At 35.4% G+C, this 23,758-nt stretch overlaps 2 protein-coding genes across 4 annotated transcripts; both read left to right on the top strand.

Annotated features, from left to right (window-relative positions):
- The first annotated feature begins 6,586 nt into the window (after positions 1 to 6,586).
- LOC147559731 (beta-glucosidase 4-like) lies at positions 6,587 to 19,527 on the top strand. Of its 3 annotated transcripts, XM_086661635.1 has the most exons (18): positions 7,092 to 7,263; positions 7,349 to 7,415; positions 7,543 to 7,601; positions 7,695 to 7,770; positions 7,869 to 7,943; positions 9,715 to 9,802; positions 9,895 to 10,120; positions 10,426 to 10,541; positions 10,648 to 10,862; positions 11,257 to 11,291; positions 11,376 to 11,478; positions 11,601 to 11,706; positions 11,861 to 12,201; positions 12,375 to 12,455; positions 12,711 to 12,773; positions 18,629 to 18,691; positions 19,034 to 19,185; positions 19,303 to 19,527. In XM_086661635.1, the coding sequence occupies exons 1-17, from the start codon at positions 7,189 to 7,191 to the stop codon at positions 19,162 to 19,164; spliced, it is 1,920 nt and encodes a 639-aa protein (XP_086517761.1). In that variant the 5' UTR covers positions 7,092 to 7,188; the 3' UTR covers positions 19,165 to 19,185; positions 19,303 to 19,527. The 3 variants fall into 3 exon arrangements, with proteins under 3 accessions (XP_086517763.1, XP_086517761.1, XP_086517762.1); XM_086661637.1 differs by lacking the exons at positions 12,375 to 12,455; positions 18,629 to 18,691 and adding an exon at positions 6,587 to 6,930 and having other exon boundaries at positions 7,083 to 7,263; positions 11,861 to 12,150; positions 12,720 to 12,773; XM_086661636.1 differs by lacking the exon at positions 18,629 to 18,691 and having other exon boundaries at positions 7,156 to 7,263.
- Positions 19,528 to 20,302: 775 nt separating this feature from the next.
- On the top strand, positions 20,303 to 23,073 carry LOC147559730 (uncharacterized). The gene is made up of 3 exons (XM_086661638.1): positions 20,303 to 21,433; positions 21,660 to 22,062; positions 22,254 to 23,073. Exons 1-3 carry the CDS (start codon positions 20,686 to 20,688, stop codon positions 22,888 to 22,890), a joined length of 1,788 nt encoding a protein of 595 aa, XP_086517764.1. The 5' UTR covers positions 20,303 to 20,685; the 3' UTR covers positions 22,891 to 23,073.
- Positions 23,074 to 23,758: the final 685 nt, after the last annotated feature.

Raw genomic sequence — 23,758 nt, 5'->3', positions numbered from 1 at the left:
AAATTTGTAGTAATTTATTGTTAATGTATGCAAATACTCTCTAAAGTATGTATCATTTACATATCAGTGTTCAAAATTTAATACACATTTGCATTTCTTCTAAGTAGCCATTAATTTACATATATCATACTCTGCTTTTTTTAGAAGTAAATCAATAATGTATCATAAAGTATGTATACTTTACGTAATATATGGTTGCATGAATTCTCAAAAAAAAAATATGGTTGCATGTACATTTCTGATCTATAATTTATTGTGCTGGTTGGTGGGAGTTCTAAAAATTATAAATTGAAGATGTTATTGGGAGTCCACGAGAATGTCGAATCTGGTTGTTAAAGGACTCTGATAGTTGAAAAGATATAGCTGTGTACCTGTTTAAACAACAACACTATATGGTTATTTTACATTTAAAAAACTTAAAACATTTGTATAAATTATGAATGAAGTAACATAAACTATGATCATGACGGAAAAAACACACATAATATCCATAATAAATTAAGTATACTTTACGAGGCAAATAATAATGTTTTTCGATAAGATTTCATAATTTATGATAAAAAACTTCGATTTTCGAGCTCTAGTAGCCAATCTTAAATTCAAATTGTTCCTTAGATGCCAAACACAAAAGGTCATCTATGATATCAAATTTACATACATTAATAATGAAACATTTAATAAAAACAAATGAGATGGATCATAAATAACAGGTACAGATCAATAAATTATGTATAATGTATGGAAAAGTACAATTGTTTATTAGGTTAAGAGAAGTTTTATATGCTTGTCATGACCCCTGTTCTGGTTAAAAAAGGACGTGTAATGTTGGATAAATTTTTCATACTTTACGCACCTTTGTTCATTAATACTATCATCTTACGTGAAATGTATGCAAATTGTATCAGAAAGTATGGTAATTTATCGTAAAGTAACTGTAATTTTTATTCTGTTACAAGAATAAGAAAGGATAAACATCAAGATATTATTAGTAAATTGTATCAGAAAGTATGGAAAGTTATCGTAAAGTACTTGTACTTTATATTCTGTTATAACAATAAGTGTGGATAATCACAAAGATCAAGAATTGTACGGACAGATGATTCTGATCTGCAAAAAAAACAAAAAAAGAAGAGGATTTAACGTAGATCTGAAGAAGTATACAATGAACATTGGAAGGAGAAATAACATACTAAAATTGAACAAATCATTAAATAAGAAATAAACATCAAAGATCTTAAAGAGTTATGAAAGTTTTAGAGAGAGAAAATATAAATCTTCCATTCGAAGCTAGTAAGATGGAAACAGATCTTATGTAGTTGGATCACAAATGTAATATGTTCAATAATAGAGCATCGTAATCTGATAATGGAAAAAAAGAATCATCATTAGATCTTAACAATGGTGTTAATACAAAACTGAAAATTTTAAACCTTATTAAAGATGAATGATTTCGAGCAATCTAATGAAAATTAAAGAAAAGTTCTGAGATTAATGGAGGTTTAACAACTAACTTTGAGTTTAAGAGAGAGGAAATAAAAAAATTTCCGTTACAAAATTTAATGAAGCTAAGATTACTTTGAATAGAAATGTGATTGGAGAGAGAATGAGGGAGATAAAAAAGGAAAAGAGATATGCTACAATTTTTATGGTTAATCGGTTACATTAGATAAGGAAGGTTATATTCGGTATTAAGAAAGATTAAGTATTATAGAGATTTGTGATTTTTCTCTAGATGAGACCAAATGGACTAGATATCCATTTATATTATTATTTTGGTTTTGAAACCCTTTATAGGATTATAGAGGACTATGTCTCCAATTAAGACCCGTTTGTTGGGCTACAAACTCAAAAATTCAAAAAAAGAAGTGAAATGTCTTTTTTCCATTAGTTTTTGACCTAAATATTTATTGTCTTTTTTCCATTTTGGAATAACACATGTTATTCTTTTCTTTTTCTTTGATGAAGGAACACATGTTATTCTTATCGGAAAAGAAAGATGAATATTTGCACATCTTGGTTTTCAGACACTCTTTTTGTTTCTTATGGTAAGGGGGAATTATGATTTGAAAGTAGTTCAAGATTTGAAATTGAAATAAGTCATAAATTAAGTCAAAGTACATTTACCATTCCCAATTGAAAGAGGCTACTATAAAGTAATAGAAAATAATGTTATCCTTCCAATAAGTCTAGTATTTGTGTTAGAGAGATGCTAGGTTTACAACTAAAAGTATATGTAAATAGTGTCCTGATCTTATCTGGCAGTCTTGGGAATAAAGAGTAGCATTAAATATCACAATTTCAATTCTCATCTTCAAGAGTGCCACCTAGATCTGAAGACTATTTACATACTTGTAAATCTGTCATTTCTCTTTGTATTAAGATCAGAACACATTTTTCTTTTTCTGAATATTGCATCACACACACACACACACACACACACACACACACACATATATATATATATATATATATATATATATATATATACTCCTTTCGTTCCATTTTGTTTGGTTGTTATTCCTTTTATTGATGTCCCAAAATGTTTGGTCACTTTCCTTTTATAACATTCATTTAATTAGTAAAATGATGAAACTTCAAAGACTACCCATTAGTTTGAATACTATTCAAAGATTCTAATTGGTTCTACGCTTCTACCAATGTTGTATTTAATGAAATACTCTATATTAAATGAGGGTAGTTTAGGGAAAGTCTTTATACTTGTCAACAATAAATACTATTCCTTTATAAGTTGAATTTCCCAAAACTACAAACAAAATGGGACGGAGGGAATATATATTAACTTTTTTTGTTGGTGACTACGAGTCCTCGTAGACTTTAATATCAATACCCAAACCAACAGTACGAGTTTTGTTTCTGGCGACGGTCCCACAACTACACCCAAAAAGCTTCGATGCTTACTAATTAAGCTTGAGCGAACACCTATAGCCTAACTGATTCTCTCCCGAGTGGTGTGAGAATAAGTTACTTTTATGCTTATTTAAGTAGAAAAGTCAAAAAGTTAATTTGGTACGCAAAAATTACCGACTTCATTTAGGTTAAAATTTGACTTTTTTTTGAAGTTAAAATCTTTAGCTTTTGACTTCAAATGCTAAATGTACAAAGAATCTTTGACAAGATTCTTGACAAAATGCTAAGTGAACGGTCCCGATCAAAGTCAAACTTTGAAAAACTTCGATCTACTTTTGTCTTTTAGTGAAAATGAGTCATTAAGTCAAGAATTTTGTCAAGGACTTTGTACATGTAGCACTCCCGTTTGACTTCAAAGTAAATTAACTTTTTTTTGAGACATGCATGAATTTACTTGACGAATTTTTTTTGTCTATCTCCGCTCTACTACCGCAACTAAACTTCTACCATACCATTTTATCCTTACCACCACCACAACAAGCATTGCACCTCCCCCACTACCCTACCTCAACTACCACCACCACACCTTAAGCACCACCACCACCACACCTCGACAACAACCACCTCGTAGCTCCCCCACCACCACCATCACCGTACCTTTACCACCACTACGATACCTTCACCACAACCACCACCACCACCACAAGCGTACCTTCACCGCCACCACCACCATACCTTCACCACCACCACGGTACCTCCACCGCCACCACCACCATACCTCCATCATTACCACCTACGTATCTTATCCACCACCTTTACCACCATCACCATACCACCACCACCATAACTCTGTCACTATCACTCACATAACTAATCCACCACCACCAGGGGCTCAGTTATCATTATATTATGTATCTATAGTTCCACATTTTAAATAGAATTCTTCTCTAACTGAAGTGGTGAAATGCTTGGATTACATTGTGGAGGTCTTAGGATCGACCTACATACAACACATTTTCTTCTTGAATTTCCACTACTTACACTATTTTCGATGACTGCTTATTGAAAAAACTTTATAAAGTGCATGTTTGGTCTAAAAATTAATTGAACTAATTCAATTTTGGCATCCTCAAAGTGACCAACTTATGGAAAATACTTTATAAAGTGTATGTTTGGTCTAAAATTGGTTCTTATTAATTGAACTAATTCAATTTTGGCATCCTCAAAGTGACCAACTTAATAAAACGACTTTGTAGAGATGATGAATTTTCTAAATAACTCCCTTAATTTTGATTCTGTTTGACTTTTCAGTGACTTGTATTTTGGACTTCAAGATTGTTTTTTTACACGTTTGTTATAGTAAACATATTATTAGAAAGAAAAGTTTATCTTCATTCCATTACGATCACTTGCTCTTCATCATCTCCACCATCGTTTTCTTAATTTTCCCCACTATCTCTTCATCCCTTCCTTTGTTTTTTTTAATATTTTTTGGGAATGCAGTTGGGGGAAAGATCCCCAAACCATATTGAAGAGAAAATTATTACTTTTTGTACATCAAAATTACCAAGGAATATCTAAACCATAAATAAAATTTTGTTGAAATTTTGTTTTCTTATTCTAGCCTGATCGTATACTATGGAATTCTTTCACTAACTATAACAAAAAAGTGCCCCCACTCATAAAATTGTCTGGCCTCGCCACTGACCACCACCACCGTATTTCCACCATCACCATCACTGTACTTCCACCACCACCATACTTCCACCACCCTCGCCACCATCATACCTCCACCACCACCGCTGCCACCATCATACCTCTCTACCACCACCACCACCACCATCAAACCTCAACCACCACCACACCCCATAACCATACCTTCATGGCACCACCACTACTACCAATATCACCACTACTTCGTGTACAAGAGTAATTGTGGAACTCATAAATAAATTCAAATCAAAATCAGGTATCTCTATGAGAAAGAAAAATAAAATTATCAAAAGTAAATTGAGTTACCAAACTAACTTTTTGACTTTTTTTTTTACTTATAAGTAACATTTTTGTCGAATATACTTTTAATTTTTTTTTTTGCTTTTTTAAAGCAAAAGAACTTCTACCACAAGTAAAAGTACTTCTACATTTGGTTGCCAAACGACACCTAAAGAAGCTACGACCAACTTTTATTAGATTGTAAAACAAAGTTTTTTTTTTTCTTTTTCGGAATTTGACTTCGATGTACGATAGTCATTACAGTGGCGTTGATATATCAAAGATGTGATAAGCACGTTAACTGCCAAATCAAACCAAACAGGCCTAAAGCCCACTAAACTATGGCCTAAAGGCCAACTAACTATAGCCTAAAGCCCATCTATATTATTTATACAAAGTTTTTATATTACCTAAGGACTTTCCTGTGCATCCAAGATATATGAAACACAAAAGGTGCTATAAAATCATTAGATAAGCTTATGCTTGGAATTGAATTGGCTGTTGGAAATATGGGGTAGATCAATGGAACTGTCGGGTAGAAAAGAACTTATTCACTGTGTCGTGGTATGGAGGCCACACTGCCTTGAAAGTGGTTTCGGAGTAACCGGGGTGCTAATTATTTGATTCCGATCACTCCCCAAGGATTGACCACAACTTACTTCCTCTGTCTGCACTAACAGAGATAGTAATGGAGATAACAAGACTCGAAAACTTAAACAGTCAGAAAGAGGAAGATAGCCGAAATTGAGTTGTGTGTTTTCTCTCTCGATTTCGGCCAGTATATATAGCCTCTGAGAAAACCCTAATCCCCTAGAAAACGTGGTAGAGAAGTTAAGGGAGTGGGAGATAAACTCGGAAACTAATTTGATTAACCCTACGAGATCAGTTAGAGATATACTCAAATACTGATTAGGTTAATCTCACTGACTTAGTCAAAATCTGAGTTTAAGTAAAACTACTCTTCGTGGCAAAAGAGTCTTTTCACTATAAGCTCCCGAACTCCCGGACTCACGGACCACGGCCCAAAGGCCCATAAGCCCAAATAACCCAAATAGACAAAGAGTCTAAATTGTTTAAAAGCCCAAATGCCCCACATGTGTGCGCACGCGCGTGTAGGAGCCTTCTCTACTCCACCATGTGCTTTACAATGAGTTGTCAAGCAACTTATTACTCTATAAGACACCTTTAGTTTCACTAGTTGGGAGATGTGGGACATTAATTGTCTAGAGAAAGAAAGCTTTGAATGCCATCTTCCTTCTAGAGGTGGACCCCACCCATGTGCTAACTAGAAGACAAATAGTCTTGACTAGTAGTGAGTGGGTGAGGCTCACACTCAATTAATTATTAGATGGTAATGGGCCCAACCATGGAATCACTCAAATGGGCCCAACCATTAAATAAACCCAACATTGGCAACCTTGCCTTGAGGTGATCGTACAACTCATCGACCAAATTAAGAAAAGTATGAAAAATCCAGTCCCGGCTAGAGCCCAGTCTGGTCTCCATAAGTTCTCTGCCCCTAACATTTTGGTTTTGACGATGAACTTTTGGACTTCTATAGATAGAAGCGTTTTTCTTACGCTCAAAAAATAAGATGAGTGTTTAGACTCCTTTGACGTGATTCACGTGAAGGCTCTTGAAGAAGATTTCATTATCTTCGGCGTCCCCGTATCAGCCCAGGGCTGGAGATGGAGAAATAAGGAGGACTAGAATTTTTGTAGAGAATTCTACCAATATTCCACCCTATCTTCTTTCTTTCTCTCTTTTTTTTTTCTTTTTGAAATTCTCCCAATCCATGACCTAAAGAGTAGAACTTCTATCAGTTTATTGGGTCAGTGTTTATAGAGAGAGATAGAGGAAATATGGACATAGAGTTCTCTACCAATATTCCACCTTATCTCTTCCTTTTTTTTTTCTTACCTCCTTTTTTGTTTTGGTTGTTTATTCCCTTGTCTTCATCTTTTCATTTATTAAGTGGCCGGGCTATCTGAATCCAAAAATTATTCGACATAGATCACGTATTCTCAGTTGGTGGGGAGGACCAGACTTACCCAAGCATAAATTATTTTTGTATAATGCTATTTCGTCCGAAGATGGAGGCCGCCCACAACCCGAAAGCTGATGTGGTCGATTCTCATTGGTCGAGACGTGCAGAAAAAAAAACCCGGACTAATGGGAGCCGGCCACATCAGCTTTCTGGATGTGGTCGGTCCCATTTTCAGGCCACCTAGTGTTTTTAGTACTTTCATTCCTAACTACTATAAAAGCACCTATGTGCCAAGCAAGTGAAACCACCCACACTTCTCGATTATCGAACTAAAACATAAAATGCCTTCCCAAACAGTCTCTCGACGAGATTTCCCTCGGACATTCGTCTTTGGTGTTGCCACTTCGGCTTATCAGGTATCACCAATATAAGTTTGGTAAACAGGTAATCCTCATGCATGTTTGTATTAGGAATCATTTTGATTTTTTGCATCTCTTATAGGTTGAAGGTGCTACCAAAGAAGGTGAGAGGGGTGAGAGTATTTGGGATGCTTTCGCACGCATACCAGGTATACCTTCTTCATATCATATGTTGCCTTAAAATATCATATATATATATATATATATATATATATATATATATATATATATGAAGATTACATTATCTTATTATATATCTTGTGTACGTTGTACTAGGTAAAATTAAAGATAAGAGTACCGCAGATGTTTCAGCTGATCAATATCATCTCTACAAGGTATGATCATGTGATTTTGTTTGAGAGCATGCTTCAAAGAACTATGCTGTAGTATATTATATAAAATCAAACTTGTATGTATGATAAATGCAGGAGGATGTTGCGCTTATGTCCCAATTTGGATTTGGTGCTTACCGCTTTTCCATATCATGGCCTCGTATTTTTCCAAGTATATGTCTCCTCCTCGTCTTTATGAAAACATCCTAATCAGTACTACTCTTAGTGAAACAGTAAACTAATAAATCTAGATAATTTGAATTTTTGCAGATGGTTGTGGAACTAGTCCAAATGAGGCTGGAATTACTTACTACAACAATCTAATCACTGCTCTTCTTGAAAAGAGTGTGTTTTGCTTTGCTTCCCATTCATTATTTGATCCCATCTATATTATTATTATTCTATTTCTTTTTTGAGTAAATTATTATTTTTTGAATCCAAGCGAAACATTTCATTTCATAAGTGATAAAATTCACAATTTACATGGATGATAATTCTTATTTCTCTCCTCTGAAAACTTCATGAGAGTTACATACCTTTAAATGCAAAGTACCTCATGAAGAGAAAGAAATTGGACTAGACACCGACTCGATAAAAAGACCCTAAAGGTCGAGAATGAAAAGACCCTAAAGGTCGTGAATGAGAAGACCCTAAAGGTCGCGAATTAAAAGACCCTAAAGGTCAACAAAATGTTTAATAATACAAAATACAGAAAATAATAATTTAAATCCCCGTCGCTTCCGTCGGAAAACCGTCATTGTCGCCGGAAAACCGCCGTCATCACCGGGAAACCGCCACCACCATAGAAAAAACCGCCATCACCACCACCATGAATCACTCCCCTCTTCTCCACCACCGCACCACCACCACCATCATCATAAGCACATCCATCTTCTTCATAACTCCACGGCAGCGCCACCAAACAACCACTCAATCACAGAACCCATCTTCACCACCACCCCGCCGCCACCGCCACTTACCCCCCACTTGATTCGATCACCAACATCTTCCCTGTACCACCACCAGATCCGAACCCCTAACCACCACTAATAACATCTTCACTACTAGATTCAAGCTTTTCTGATTTAGAATTATTTGAATAACTCAACAAAAAGTCAAACTTTACTGGTCATTCTCGAAATCAATCCACACAGTTTTTGATTTCCACTCTTGAGATCAACTATTTGTGATTGAAGATCTACTGTTCGAATAGAACTTAGATTATCAATATCTAAACCAACATGATTATCATTCGGAACATGAAATTGCGAATCCAAATGGGTATCGAATCTCTCCACCACCAGAACCGTACTCTACCACCACCACTAAAACCACCGCCACGACCAAAAGGATCACCACCAACATCACATACACCACCACAAACTAATCCACTTAAACAGAAAGAGAAGGAGAGAAGGAGAAAGAAACATTGGAACAAGAAATAGGGAAAGAGGAGCCCTCGCCAGATCCGGCGAGGGTTCCATACTACTTCTGATGTAGATTGTTGCGGAAGCGTAAAAGTAATGGAATCCACCATTATAACAATGATAAAATACGTAAATAAACTGATAAAATACGTAAATAAACTGATAAAGTAAAGAACAAAACGGTAAACCTGATTAATAATAAACTCGATTGATAATATTCTCTGATCTGGTTAACAAAGACAGACTAGACTTCTCTTATATAGAGATTGTACTTTCCTAGATAGACTCAAATAAGGAAATAAGATAACTACTAATAATACTTTCCTTGATTGATAAGACTCATAATTATGGAAACCCTAAATACTTAATTATAGAAACTAAGCTAATGTAGCTTCTTGACCGCGAGGCCCACTATCACCATGGTCGTGAGGCCCAATAGGAAGATGGTCTCCATCAACTTCTCAGAACTGAAACCGCGAAAGAGATAATGGATCTGTGAAGAGGGGAGAGAGAGAGGAGAAAGAACAAAAACTTCCCCGAAAATAAAAAACCACCGCCCAAAGTGGTGGCGCCGCCGGCGAGAAACTAACTTTTCATCGCTGCAGACAAGTTTTAAACGCCTTTTATTGTTATCCCGCCCAGTAAATTATTATTATTCATATAATTGGATGAATGTTTTCTACGTGCAGATATTAAGCCGTATGTGACATTATACCATTGGGATCTCCCTAATCATCTTGAGAAAACATTAGGAGGATGGTTATCTCCCAAAATTGTGTAAGCCTATCATGAACACCTTTGAGCATTTTTTCTATGATAATGTCAAAGCATGATTATAAACCTTTGTTTTGAAATGTTAAACCATGCAGAGAAATCTTTGGAAGATATGCTGAGACTTGCTTTGCAAGATTCGGAGACAGAGTGAAACATTGGATCACATTTAACGAGCCTCTTCCAACTTGTGTAGACGGATATGGAACTGGAAGACATGCTCCTGGGAAAAATGACGATTCACTTAATCATCCATACATAGCTGCACACCACTTGCTTTTGGCTCATGCACAAGCTGCATCTATATATAAGAAAAAGTTTAAGGTATTTCTCTATGAGAGATGCTAGAATCACAAAAGATTTTGACAAAAAAAAGTTCCCAGCTGATGTGGCGGTTGTGATTTTCATCTCTCAACGGCCTAGATTTGGTCAAAGTTTGAAACCACACCCGCCACATCAGCTGTGAACCTTTTTTTGTCAAAATCTTTTGTAACTTTATCATTTCCCTTTCTCTATAAATTCCATATGACATTTTTACCGATTGATATAGTCTAGATGAGAAATGAAAACAGTTCTTTATATATCAAGAATATGAAAATCTCTTGGCATGACATTTTTATGAAATGTAGGCCCGTCAAGGTGGTGAAATTGGCATATCACCTAATTGTGAGTGGGCAGAACCTTTTTCCCACAGGAAAAAGGATAAAGATGCGGCAGAAAGACGCCTCATTTATCAACTTGGATGGTATATCTATATTTTGTCATGACCTTACTCTCTATTCCCCTTTTGTTCCTAACTATGTTTTTATGTATTCTTGTTAAATTTGAGACAATTTCTTGTAATTGCATAGGTTTTTGGATCCGATATTTAACGGTGACTATCCCGAAGTCATGCGCAAGAGACTTGGTGACAGACTTCCAAAATTTTCACCACAAGAGAAAGAGTTACTCAAGAATTCGGTGGACTTTGTGGGTATTAATAATTATACATCGAGATATGTTGCACATTCAGAGAAATGCACTGATGTCCAGTTCTTCTACAGAGAACAACAAGTAGAAAGACTCAGTAAGATAATAACAACCTTCTTAACTTATTTCTCATTAATTTTTAAGCTTTTTCTTTTTGTTAGGGTTGGCAATTTGGGTCAACTCATCTAGCTCTCGCCCCATCGGCTTCTATTGGATGACTTTGGCATCTCATTTATGAAATTAATGGCCTCCCTACATAAAATTTGTGAAAATATCAACTGACCCGCTTCTATTGGATGTATTAGTCCTGTAAGACCGACAACGCACAAGAATATTGTATACTACATGTAATTTGTTTTTCTTATTGATTGGGCTGGTCGCGTGACCTATTTATTAACATGACAAGAATAGTAGGGAGTGCCTAGTCACCCGTGATTACATAATTATTTTTTCCCCCTATTTTCCCTAATTTATCTTGTTTGATTTAACAGCTGAAAACTCACACGGTGAACCTATCGGTGAGAGGGTATGTCTGCATTCATATTTCGACTCATTTTGATTTTGCAGGAAAGGTTATTCACTAATATCTTCGTCTCAATTTCAATTGCAGGCTGCATCAGACTGGTTGTATATGGTACCATGGGGCATGCGTAGCCTTCTCAATTACATATCTGATAGATATGACAATCCTCCGATATATATTACTGAGAATGGTATATATGAGCGTAAAAAACATACAATATATATATATATATATATATATATATATATATATAGTGTTGGCATTATCATGCATGGTCAAGTACTAATGGTTGTGTTCTTGTGCATATTCAAGGAATGGATGAGGATGAGGATCCAACAGCTATAGTTCCTAAGTGGATCGATTTGGAAAGAGTTAATTTCTATCAAAGCTACATTTCTGCAGTAGCAGAGGCAATCGAGTGAGTCTTCTTCAATTTTCAAGTTTCAATCATAGAAGATATCTAATATACAAATGAATTTAAGTAATATCATAGGTATCTATTACATTCGACTTTCATCTCTTGTTCTAAGAAAGTAACATATATATATATATGCATATGTACATATGAACAGCGAGGATGGAGTGAATGTCAAAGGCTATTTTGCTTGGTCTTTGATCGACAACTTTGAGTGGTGTCATGGCTATACCAAGCGCTTCGGTTTGGTTTATTTGGATCGCAAGAAAGGGCTCACCAGGCACCCAAAATACTCTGCAATATGGTTCTATTGTTTCCTCAAGGGACGCCAGAGTAAACCAAAAAAGCTTAGTTTGGGCAATACACGTGCTAATTATACCACATGTGGTAATACGGCTGATAATTATGGGACTGGTAATACCGGAGGCACCACATTTGGTAATATGGGTGATAATATGGGATTCGGAGTCCCCGGGCCTCGCCAATTTGGGAGAGCAAGTAAGTATTATTACCTCTATAGAATTAGAGAAAACATTGCTCAAATTGAACAACCTTATCTATCAAACTCGATACCTGCTTATGGTTTTACTCTTAGATTTAACACATACTTTTTTTTTTTTCATTCTTTTGATCGCCAAACTTTACTAATAATATATTATGGGGGTCAACAGTGCTTGATGGACCTGTCGGAAACATGGCTGGACCTGTAGGAAACATGACTGGAGAATTTAGAAGATCAAATGTTTCTAAACGTAAGTGTTAGTTTCGCAGAACTACTAATTGAGATACTTAAGTATACATCTAATTACTATTCTAAATCCAAAATTGATGGGTTAGCGTGAGCTTATCCATACGACTATAAACTCTTCGAATAGAGATCTATTTTCTGAAAGGATGAATTAGGGCAACATAGAGAGAATGGCATGCCATAACTTCCTCTTTTTTTTTTTCCTATCGTATATGTCCATTCTTTACTTATAATACGTTATGACGGGTTCAACATGCAGATAATTTAGATGAACAGGTAGGAAACATTACTGGAAAATTTATGGGTTTCGGAATTCCTTCATGTAAGTATTCCTTCACGAAATTACCCATTGAAATACTTCAATACACATCTAATTATTTGTATGGATCTTACCCTTTAGATTGAATATATATTAAGAAAAAATGGGAGTCCATACGCTCCTCATTTTATTTCCAAAATATCCAAACTTTTTTTTTAATGGAGTAACATATTATGGGATTGAGCAATAAACCGTGTCTGAGCAATAATAGTTGACACGGTTTATGGTCGGATCTCATATTCATTTCACAGTAATATTTAACTGTAACATTAAATTGCCTATGTTCTTAGTTTATTTCTCATAAAAATGATCTAAAAGTTGATTTTCTATTGTGCAATATTATAGCCAATCCAAGTTCCAAGGAAAAAGAAAATGTTACTCCATTAAAAAAAAAGTTCGGATATTACCTCTACAGAATTAGAGAAAACATTGCTCAAATTGAACAACCTTATCTATCAAACTCGATACCTGCTTATGGTTTTACTCTTAGATTTAACACATACTTTTTTTTTTCATTCTTTTGATCGCCAAACTTTACTAATAATATATTATGGGGGTCAACAGTGCTTGATGGACCTGTCGGAAACATGGCTGGACCTGTAGGATGTTGGAGATTTAAGAAAAATAACAACTATAACATAAAGGATCTAACACCATATACTCAAACCAACTATCCTTCAATCACAAATCTCCATTCATCATAAACCCAAACATTGTTGTTGTTCCTTTCATTAACAAAGAAAAAGGACATTAAAAAACATTAGATAATAGTCATAGATACATACCAATTAATTACTTCAAATTTCTTCACTAAGGATCTTCTCCATAGAAAGCCCTAGTTCTTTCTCTCTCTAAGCTTACTCAAGTTGTAGACATATCAATCTCTACTACCTCTCTTTAATTAATTTAAGGAGTCTTTTTTCCTTCTTTACCCCTTCTAGTTTGATAGGCCCATTTACTCAAGCCCACATTTCATATTGGGCCCAAAAACAAATTTGGTTTAAAACCACACTTTCAACATCCCCCTTAAACCAAATTTCCATAGCTTCTCATACCTAACATCCACTTCATTCTTTCAAAGACATCGTGCTTCAAGGGCTTCGTAAATATATCGGCTATTTGATCTTGAGACTTGCAATACATCACTTCAATATCACCTTCTTTAACATGTTCACGAATAAAATGATAGCGTGTATCAATGTGCTTGCTTCTTTCATGACAAACGGGATTCTTGGCTAAAGCAATAGCCGATTTATTATCAAGGAACACTTCGGTTGGACCAACTTGAGGGCATTGAAGATGCTTCAACATATTTCTTAACCAAATTGCATGACAAACCATAGAGCTAGCGGCTACATATTCCACTTCACAAGTAGATAAAGTCACAATGGGTTGTTTCTTGGAAGACCAAGTAAATGCCGTGTAACCCATAAAAAATACAAATCCCGATGTACTCTTTCTTTCATCTAAGTCTCTACCCCAATCACTATCGGAATAACCAATAAGCTTAAAATCTTGTGCACAAGAGAAAAATAAACCATCATTGAGCGTACCTTTAATATATCGAAGGAGCCTTTTGCAACATTAAGATGAGATTCATCCGGTGTCTCCATGTACCTACTCACTAGCCCAACTCCATAGAGAATATCCGGTCTTGTACATGTAAGATAACGTAGACTTCCAATCAAACTTTTGAAATATGTAGGATCCACATTACTACTTCTTGTGCATTTTCTCAATTCTACTCCACTTTTAAGAGGGGTGTTTACCGGATTACACGACTCCATTTTAAATCTTTTAAGTACTTCCTTAGCATATCCAGTTTGAGAAATAAATATTCCATTTTCCATTTGCTTCACTTCGATACCAAGGAAATGACCTATCAACCCAATATCGGTCATATCAAATTCCTTAACCATGCTCTTCTTAAACTCTTCAAATTGAATCATTACCGGTGAATATCAAATCATCAACATAGAGACAAACAAATAACATACCTCCATCTTCTTTCATTTTCATATATAAAGTGTGCTCATGAGGACACTTTTCAAACCCATTTTCTTGAAAATACTTATCAATTCTTGCATTCCATGCACGTGGAGCTTGCTTTAACCCATAGAGGGTCTTCTTCAACTTATAAACTTTATTTTCTTTTCCCTTTCTAACATACCCCAAAGGTTGTTCAACATATATCTCTTCCTCTAGGATACCATTCAAAAATGCCGACTTGACATCAAGTTGATAAATCTTCCATGAATATTGAGCCGCTATAGAGATTAACAATCTTATTGTTTCCATACGAGCAACGGGAGCAAATACCTCACTATAATCAATGCTGGCTCTTTGCTTGTAACCTTTAGCTACAAGTCTTGCTTTATATCTTTGGACTTCTCCACTTGCATTCTTCTTTGTCTTATACACCCACTTTACACCAATAGGTTTATATCCCTTTGGTAAACTTGTCAATTCCCAAGTATCATTTTTTTCAATTGCATTAATTTCTTCATTCATTGCATTTTCCCATTTTTCTTCTTGGATGGCCTCTTCATAACTAATAGGATCACAATCCATGAGAAAACAACACAAGTTCAATTCTTCTTCATTATCCACGACTTCATAAATCTCTCTCAAACTTCTAGTTTTCATTGGCCCTTCATTAGAACTTCCTCCCGATGATGAGGATGATGGAGATGAAGACGATGGTGTTTGTGGGTCTCTTTGAAATTCTCTTGGTGGTGCATCTTCTTCTTCTTCTCCTTCAAGTCTAAGTTCAACTTGAATAATTTCTTTTCCTTTCCATTCCCATGCCAAATCTTCTTCAAATACCACATCTCTACTAAAGAGCACTTTATTGACAATTGGATTAAACAACTTGTAACATTTCATTTGCTCATTATACCCAAGAAAGATACATTTCTCACCTTTGTCGTCAAGTTTTGTTCTTCTTGCTTCCGGTATCTTTGCATAAGCAATACATCCAAATATCTTTAAATGAGATACACTAGGTTTGTAATAGCCCCATGCCTCTTGAGGTGTCTTCATATGCACACTTTTAGTGGGACATCTATTTAACAAGTATACGACACATGCAACGGCTTCACCCCAAAATTCTCTAGGCAAACTTTTTTCTTTTAACATGCTTCTTGCCATGTTTAATATGGTACGATTTTTTCTTTCGGCTACTCCATTTAGTTGTGGTGTGTATGATGGGGTAAGTTCGTGAATAATTCCATGTTCTTTACAAAATATATCAAAGTCTCTTGAAGTAAATTCCCCACCTCTATCCGATCTTAGTTTCTTGATAAAATACCCACTTTGTTTCTCAACCATATTCTTGAATTCCTTGAACACTTCAAATACTTCGGATTTATTTTTCAAGAAATATACCCATGTTTTTCTACTATAATCATCAATAAAAGTGAGAAAGTAATTGTTACCTCCATTTGTCATTGGCTTCAATGGACCACAAACATCGGTATGCACAAGCTCCAATATATTAGATGCTCTCCACCTTCCTTCTTTAGAAAAACTTGTTCGATGATGCTTGCCAAAGATACACCCTTCACACACTTTGTTTGGGTGATCAATACATGGTAAGCCCCTTACCATATTCTTGGTTGCCAAGGTCTTCATCCCATCAAAGTTTAGATGCCCAAGTCTCAAGTGCCACAACCAAGATTCATCTTTCACAATAGAGTTTAAGCATTTTGCATCACCATGTTGAATGTTTAAGGGAAATAATCTATTCTTTGCCATCTTTACCTTAGCAATTAGAGTTCCACTTCTATCTCTTAATGTGAGATGAAGATCTTTCAATCTTATATCATATCCTTTTTCTAAAAGTTGTCCCAAACTCAAAATGTTATTTTTCATTGCGGGAACATAATAAACATCGGAAATATAATTATGTTTTCCATTTTTTAGTTGAATGAGGATATTACCTTTCCCTAGCACCGGTATCTTTGAGGAGTCACCGAACTTTACACACCCTTTCACACTTTCATTCACTTCAACAACAATTTTCTTTTTCCACAAATATGATTACTTGCACCGGTGTCGAAATACCAAGTGTTTGTTTGTGATTCATCAAAACCATCACAAGAAAATAACATTAATTTCTTCCTTAACTTCATTTTTATACCAACATTCATTACTATAATGCCCAAGCTTGTGACAATTATAACATTCAATATCCCTTTTGTCTCTACCTTGGCTATTATTAGGTCTAGTAAAGTTTCCTCTACCTCTTCCTCTTGGTTCATTTGTTCTTCCTCTATTAAAAAAATATCTTCCTCTTTGGCTTCCAAAGCCTCTTCTACGGTTATCATAACCTCTACCATAACTCTCATAGACTCTTTCTTTTTGGGGTGTATATTGTTTTTCTTCTAAAGTGAGTTTTGCTTGAAGTACTTGATCAACCGAACAATTTGAAGAGGTTGTGGCATTTCTATTCACCCTTTGTTCATGGATTTGCAATGTTCCCATCAATTCATCTACCGTCATAGATTCCAAGTCTTTTGATTCTTCAACAACAATAACCACATTATCAAATTTAGGTGTCAATGACCGTAAAATCTTCTCCACCACCAGAACATCGTCACATTTTTCACCACACCTTTTCATTTCGTTAACATTAGACAATACTCTTGAAACATAATCGGAGACAAGTTCTCCTTCATTCATACTCAACCTTTCAAATTCACCACGCAAAATTTGAAGATGAACCTTCACCACTTTATCAACTCCTCTAAAAGAATTCTTGAGAATATTCCAAGCCTCTTTCGATGATTTTGCTTCGGACACTTTTTCAAATGTAGAACTATCAATCCCTTGATATATAAGGAACAAAGCTTTTTTATCATTCTTTCTTGAATCTTTAAGGACATTTTTTTGCAAGTCATTCATAATATCCTCTTCTTCTAAAGTTGGCTCTACATAACCATTTTGAACAATATCCCACAAATCTTGAGATCCCAATAATACACTCATTTGAATGGACCAATGTCCATAATTTTCTTTTGTTAACATAGGTATTTGAGATTGCACCATATTTGTCATTTTTTCTTACTAGATCCCCAATTTTTTTCACAAACCCTAGATTCTCAAAATGTTGAAATGATAAGATAACATAGCTCTGATACCATTTGTTGGATATTTAAAAAAATAACAACTATAACATAAAGGATCTAACACCATACACTCAAACCAACTATCCTTCAATCACAAATCTCCATTCATCATAAACACAAACATTGTTGTTGTTCCTTTCATTAACAAAGAAAAAAGACATTAAAAAACATTAGATAATAGTCATAGATACATACCAATTAATTACTTCAAATTTCTTCACTAAGGATCTTCTCCATAGAAAGCCCTAGTTCTTTCTCTCTCTAAGCTTACTCAAGTTGTAGACATATCAATCTCTACTACCTCTCTTTAATTAATTTAAGGAGTCTTTTTCCTTCTTTGCCCCTTCTAGTTTGATAGACCCATTTACTCAAGCTCACATTTCATATTGGGCCCAAAAACAAATTTGGTTTAAAACCACACTTTCAACATAGGAAACATGACTGGAGAATTTAGAAGATCAAATGTTTCTAAACGTAAGTGTTAGTTTCGCAGAACTACTAATTGAGATACTTAAGTATACATCTAATTACTATTCTAAATCCCAAATTGATGGGTTAGCGTGAGCTTATCCATACGATTATAAACTCTTCGAATAGAGATCTATTTTCTGAAAGGATGAATTAGGGCAACATAGAGAGAATGGCATGCCATAACTTCCTCTTTTTTTTTTTCCTATCGTATATGTTCATTCTTTACTTATAATACGTTATGACGGGTTCAACATGCAGATAATTTAGATGAACAGGTAGGAAACAATACTGGAAAATTTATGGGATATGGAATTCCTTCATGTAAGTATTCCTTCACGAAATTACCCATTGAAATACTTCAATACACATCTAATTATTTGTATGGATCTTACCCTTTAGATTGAATATATATTAAGAAAAAATGGGAGTCCATACGCTCCTCATTTTATTTCCAAAATATCCGAACTTTTTTTTTAATGGAGTAACATATTATGGGATTGAGCAATAAACCGTGTCTGAGCAATAATAGTTGACACGGTTTATGGTCGGATCTCATATTCATTTCACAGTAATATTTAACTGTAACATTAAATTGCCTATGTTCTTAGTTTATTTCTCATAAAAATGATCTAAAAGTTGATTTTCTATTGTGCAATATTATAGCCAATCCAAGTTCCAAGGAAAAAGAAAATGTTGCGCATATATCTGAATTTATGAATCTTAAGGGTTGGGATAGCAAGGTTAAGGAAATTATGAGCAACAACAACTCAGAGATTCCAATGCTGATTAAATAATTCTATATATGTCTAGTCATTGTGAGAAATTTTCTATCTCCCCTTTCACATAGAGTATAACTTACTCCTTTTTTACTTAATTAACTATTTCCTGATTAGTCTCTCTAAACTTATTTTCTTGTGGGTACTTGACAACAGATCCGTCTGGTTAGATGATGAAAAACATATTACGAAGACTAGTTAAATAAAGACCATATTAGTAGATATGGTCATGCGTGTATGGTGTGTAATACTTTATGACATTTAAGTGTGTGTATTATTCTGATGTATCGAGCATTAGATTATATGTATCTACGTGTGTTGGGTTTGTGTTTGTGCTTAATATTAATATTAATGTTATTAGCCTAATATATTATGTTGTTATATGTATTGCACTTTCAAGTAGTATGCTTACTTTTATTGTGAATTGTAAAATAAAATTTTGATCAGTCTAGTGGAGAGACATATATGTTAGAAAATTTTGATGAAAGGCCCAAATTTTGGGCCCAAATAAAAAAAAAAACCCAACAAGGTTTATTATCTCACCCAAAACCCAATAATCAAATAATAACTCATATCAAACCCAAATACACATCCCAATGTGCAATCCGGGCCCAACTCTTATCTCTAAGATTTCCTATTTTCTTCTAAACCCTCTTTTGCCCTCCTATATATATCCCTCAACTCTAACAAATCATATCTTTCTCTCTCAAAAATCTGATTTACTTTCTCTCTCCAAAATCTGTTTCACTTTATCTCTCTACCTAAACCGAAACACAAACCCTATTTTTCCACCTTCATCTCTCTACAGTCATCATCTCTTCGATCATCATCTTCGTTTTCACCTTTCTCTCTCTAATATTGTCATCATCTTCGTTCAGTCATCACCTACAGACACAAACCGAGATACAAACCCTCTTATTCGTTCAGTCATCATCTTCGTTCAGCCATCAACTTGTAAGTTTCTAGACTCATCTTCTCCAGCCGTCAACTTGTTCGAATCACCATCTTCTTTTCCTATAAATCCAGGTAAGTGTTGATGTTGAATCTCTTTTTTATGAGATTTTATGCTCTTGTTCATCCTTCTCGTCTAATGCTTAGTTTCTGAAGTGTCCGTACAGTTCTTTCGCTGTCCGTACAATCTTTTTGTTTCTGGTACAACTTTAAAGTTTGTTTTAACATTTACTAAAATGTCTGAACATTTGGTACATGTTACAAGTACTTTATCATGTGTTAACACATTTGTTTCATAGCTATTGAATTAGCAGTTTGACCAACATTTGATAGAATGATCAGACATTGCTTCTTGGACCACCTGATTATACCACATATTCAAAACATTCAGTAGAATGTTATCCATCATTTTCACATAAACTCACACATTTCATATAATTCTACGACATTCTCCTTGGTAACTAAACATTCCTACGCATGTCAAAACATTCTCTCCGGTGCCGCGTCATTACACTAGATGTTCACACATTTGTTAACATGTTAATACAATTGATGATACTTTCATAACATTTTATTCAATTTTGCAGTATGGAAACTGAAAGGTCACTTTCTACATCTCAAAATAATGAGAAGAAGTTAGTATGTGACTCATGGGGCGACGTATTTACGGAGATTGAGCAAATATTCCCCGGTGGTGTCAAAGCTTTTCGACACGCTCTTGGTCGATATACCATTGCAACCAAGAACAACTACAAATATATCAAGAATGAACCAGGTCGTGTCACTGCCGTTTGTTCCAAACCCGGATGTAATTGGAGAGTGCACGGGGTTGCACCATTGGGATGTAAATCCGTTTTTCTGTTGAAAGAGTACGAACCGAATCACGATTGTCTCGATGTTGTTCTCAAACCTGCGGATCCCAAGTTGTCTAGTAAACTTGTTGGCAGCCTAATGGATGAAGACATCAGAAAACACCCAAATTGGAGTACTGCTGAAGTTAAGGAAAAGTTTCAAGACGATTACGGTGTTGAGTTGACCTATTATTTTTCTTACGGTGGTAAGAAGGTAGCCATGGACAAAGTATTTGGGCAGGAGGGTGATTCCTATGCAAAGTTGAAGTGGTACGTAGATGCTTTGGAGAGTACTAATCCCAATAGCATAATTGATTTGCAAATCGAACCCACTACCAACAGATTTATCCGAGTTTTTATTGCCCTTCACGCATCTATCCTTGGGTTTCAACACTGTCGCCCTGTGATCTATATTGATGGAACATTCGCCAAAACTCGTTTTAATGGCTGCATTTTAGCTGCGGTTACCAAGGACGGAAACGACGGTATGTTTTCATTTTCACATCACATGTTAACATTCTAATGTTCCTGCTAACACTTGACAAAATGTTAGAACATGATCAATAATGACGCGTCATAGAAAGAGATGCGGCGTAATTTATTGAAGTCATACCTCATTCCCAAATATGTTTTTACATTTCCGGAAATGCTTATGCACTTTTGCTTCATGCATCAACAGAACTAATTTTGTATTTCATTTTTTTTTGTTAGGTCTTTTCCCCATTGCTTACGCAGTTGTGGACATTGAGAATGATCATAATTGGGATTGGTTTCTGCAAAATTTGAAATTAGCGGTGGATCCGATAAAACGTTACACCTTTATTTCGGATAGACATGCTGGAATTCTAAAAGGCGTGAAGAACGTTTTTCCCACCGCTCATCACTCATTCTGTGCTTGGCACTTACGATGTAATCTGAACTTGAGGATACGTAACGGGGCGCGCCAGTCACGTTATTTTCAGAGTCTTATGTTTACGGCGGCACGGGCATTACCCGAAAGCGAGTATCACGCAACCATTGAACAAATGGTTGAGATGGGTGGAACCAATGTCGAGAGGTTTTTCCAATCCCTTAATCCGGAATCATGGGCAGATTCCTTTTTCCCAGGGGATAGGTATTTTGTTTTCTCTTTTTCAGTTATTTTTTCACATTAATCATATCTTTCTGTTATGAAAAGACATTTGTTCCTTTGTTCCGTCAGACATATACATGTTACCACATTACGCGCATTGTTTTAACACGACATGATTTATTACAAGCATTCCATTTAATGTCCTGGCATTCGTTTTAATGTTTTTCCTACAGGTATGGCGCCATCAGTTCCCAACTGTCTGAGAGCTTCAACAACATGGTCAAGAAAGTCCGCGTCCTCCCTATTACAGCATTGTTGGATGCCATAAGACAGAAGATTATGAACAAGATGAGAAAGCATAGAGACGCTGCTATTGGATGGAATACATTTCTTTGCCCATCCATTAACTTGGAGCAACAAGCAAAATACAAAGTTGCGGAGACTTGGAGATACGTCGAGGCAGCCCCACTTGTTTATGAAGTATATTCGACTCCACGCCATTCCGTAAATCTTGGTACTCTCACATGCTCTTGTCGGCGTTGGCAAGTAGATTCGCTTCCGTGTCAACATGCAATGTTATGCATCAACAAGACTCGTGGTGATAGTACATGTTTTTACGATCTGGTCTGGACCGTGGAGGCTTACAGGAACACATACCAACATTGTGTTTACCCCGTTCCAAATTTTGACGAACCCTATACTTTTGATCCATTAACCAAGACTCTTCCTCCACTAGTTAAAAGGGCACCAGGCAGACCACGTACAACAAGGTTGCAGAGTTCCGGAGATGTTACCAGGAGGAAAAGAATATGTCGCAGGTGCAACCAACCCGCTTATCACAACAGTGCGACATGTCGAGCCCAACTGTAGTTCTCATTTTCGAAAATGATTTAACATTCACCGATATGTCTCAACATGTAAGAGAGTGTTGTTACATTGTGCTCAATGTTTTAGTAAAATCTTTTGGTCTTTAGTACATATATTTTTGTCTAGTGAATATGTTATAACATTCTACAAAATGTTCAATGAATGAATCCCTACATGTCTAGCTACTATTTACAATGTGTCAACATTATGAAGTTTTTTGAATACATTCTAAAAAATGTTAGTTCATTATTACATATTTCTCGAGACATTTGTCAATATGTCCCACCATTAAGAGGAATGTTCTAACATGTCTGTGTATGTTCTTTCCTGAAACAAACTTAAAGGGGACAATGCATGTCACACATGTTGTTGAAGAAAACTAATAATATATTCAAATTTACTTCATTTAGTTTTAACATAAATATCCCATCCAAAATCATTGTATGTTGTTAACATCCCAAAATAATTTACAAACCATCTTTGTTTGTAATCTAATCAAGAATGAAGTCGTTTCGGGTTTAGTGAACATAACCCGTTACCTCAACAACTACTTCATTTTTTATTAAAAGATCCTTTACAAAAAAACATATTCACGGCAACCACACTTTCAACATCGGGCCATCCTCCAAGATATCGTGTTCTCCTTCAATATATTGTGGGTGAGCTTAGCCCTCTTCCTTTGTGCCAGGGAGACCCAATCTGGGTTTTTTGTACGCTGTTTGGGTCCATTTGTCATGCAGTCTTCCACTAGCTCTTCAATTTTCAAAATTACAAATAGACCGCAATCCGGACTGTTCAAGACACAAATGGAATGTTAAAGCATAACCAATAATGTTTCTACAGTCCCACACAAAACAGAAACATTATGTTA

This window comes from Eschscholzia californica, unplaced genomic scaffold (assembly GCF_041429995.1).
Source record: "Eschscholzia californica isolate CP2 unplaced genomic scaffold, dmEscCali1.0.p SCAF_2, whole genome shotgun sequence".
Taxonomy (NCBI): Eukaryota; Viridiplantae; Streptophyta; class Magnoliopsida; order Ranunculales; family Papaveraceae; genus Eschscholzia; species Eschscholzia californica.
The sequence above is the reverse complement of the archived record's forward strand: the minus strand, read 5'-3'. Positions and strand labels throughout refer to the sequence as shown.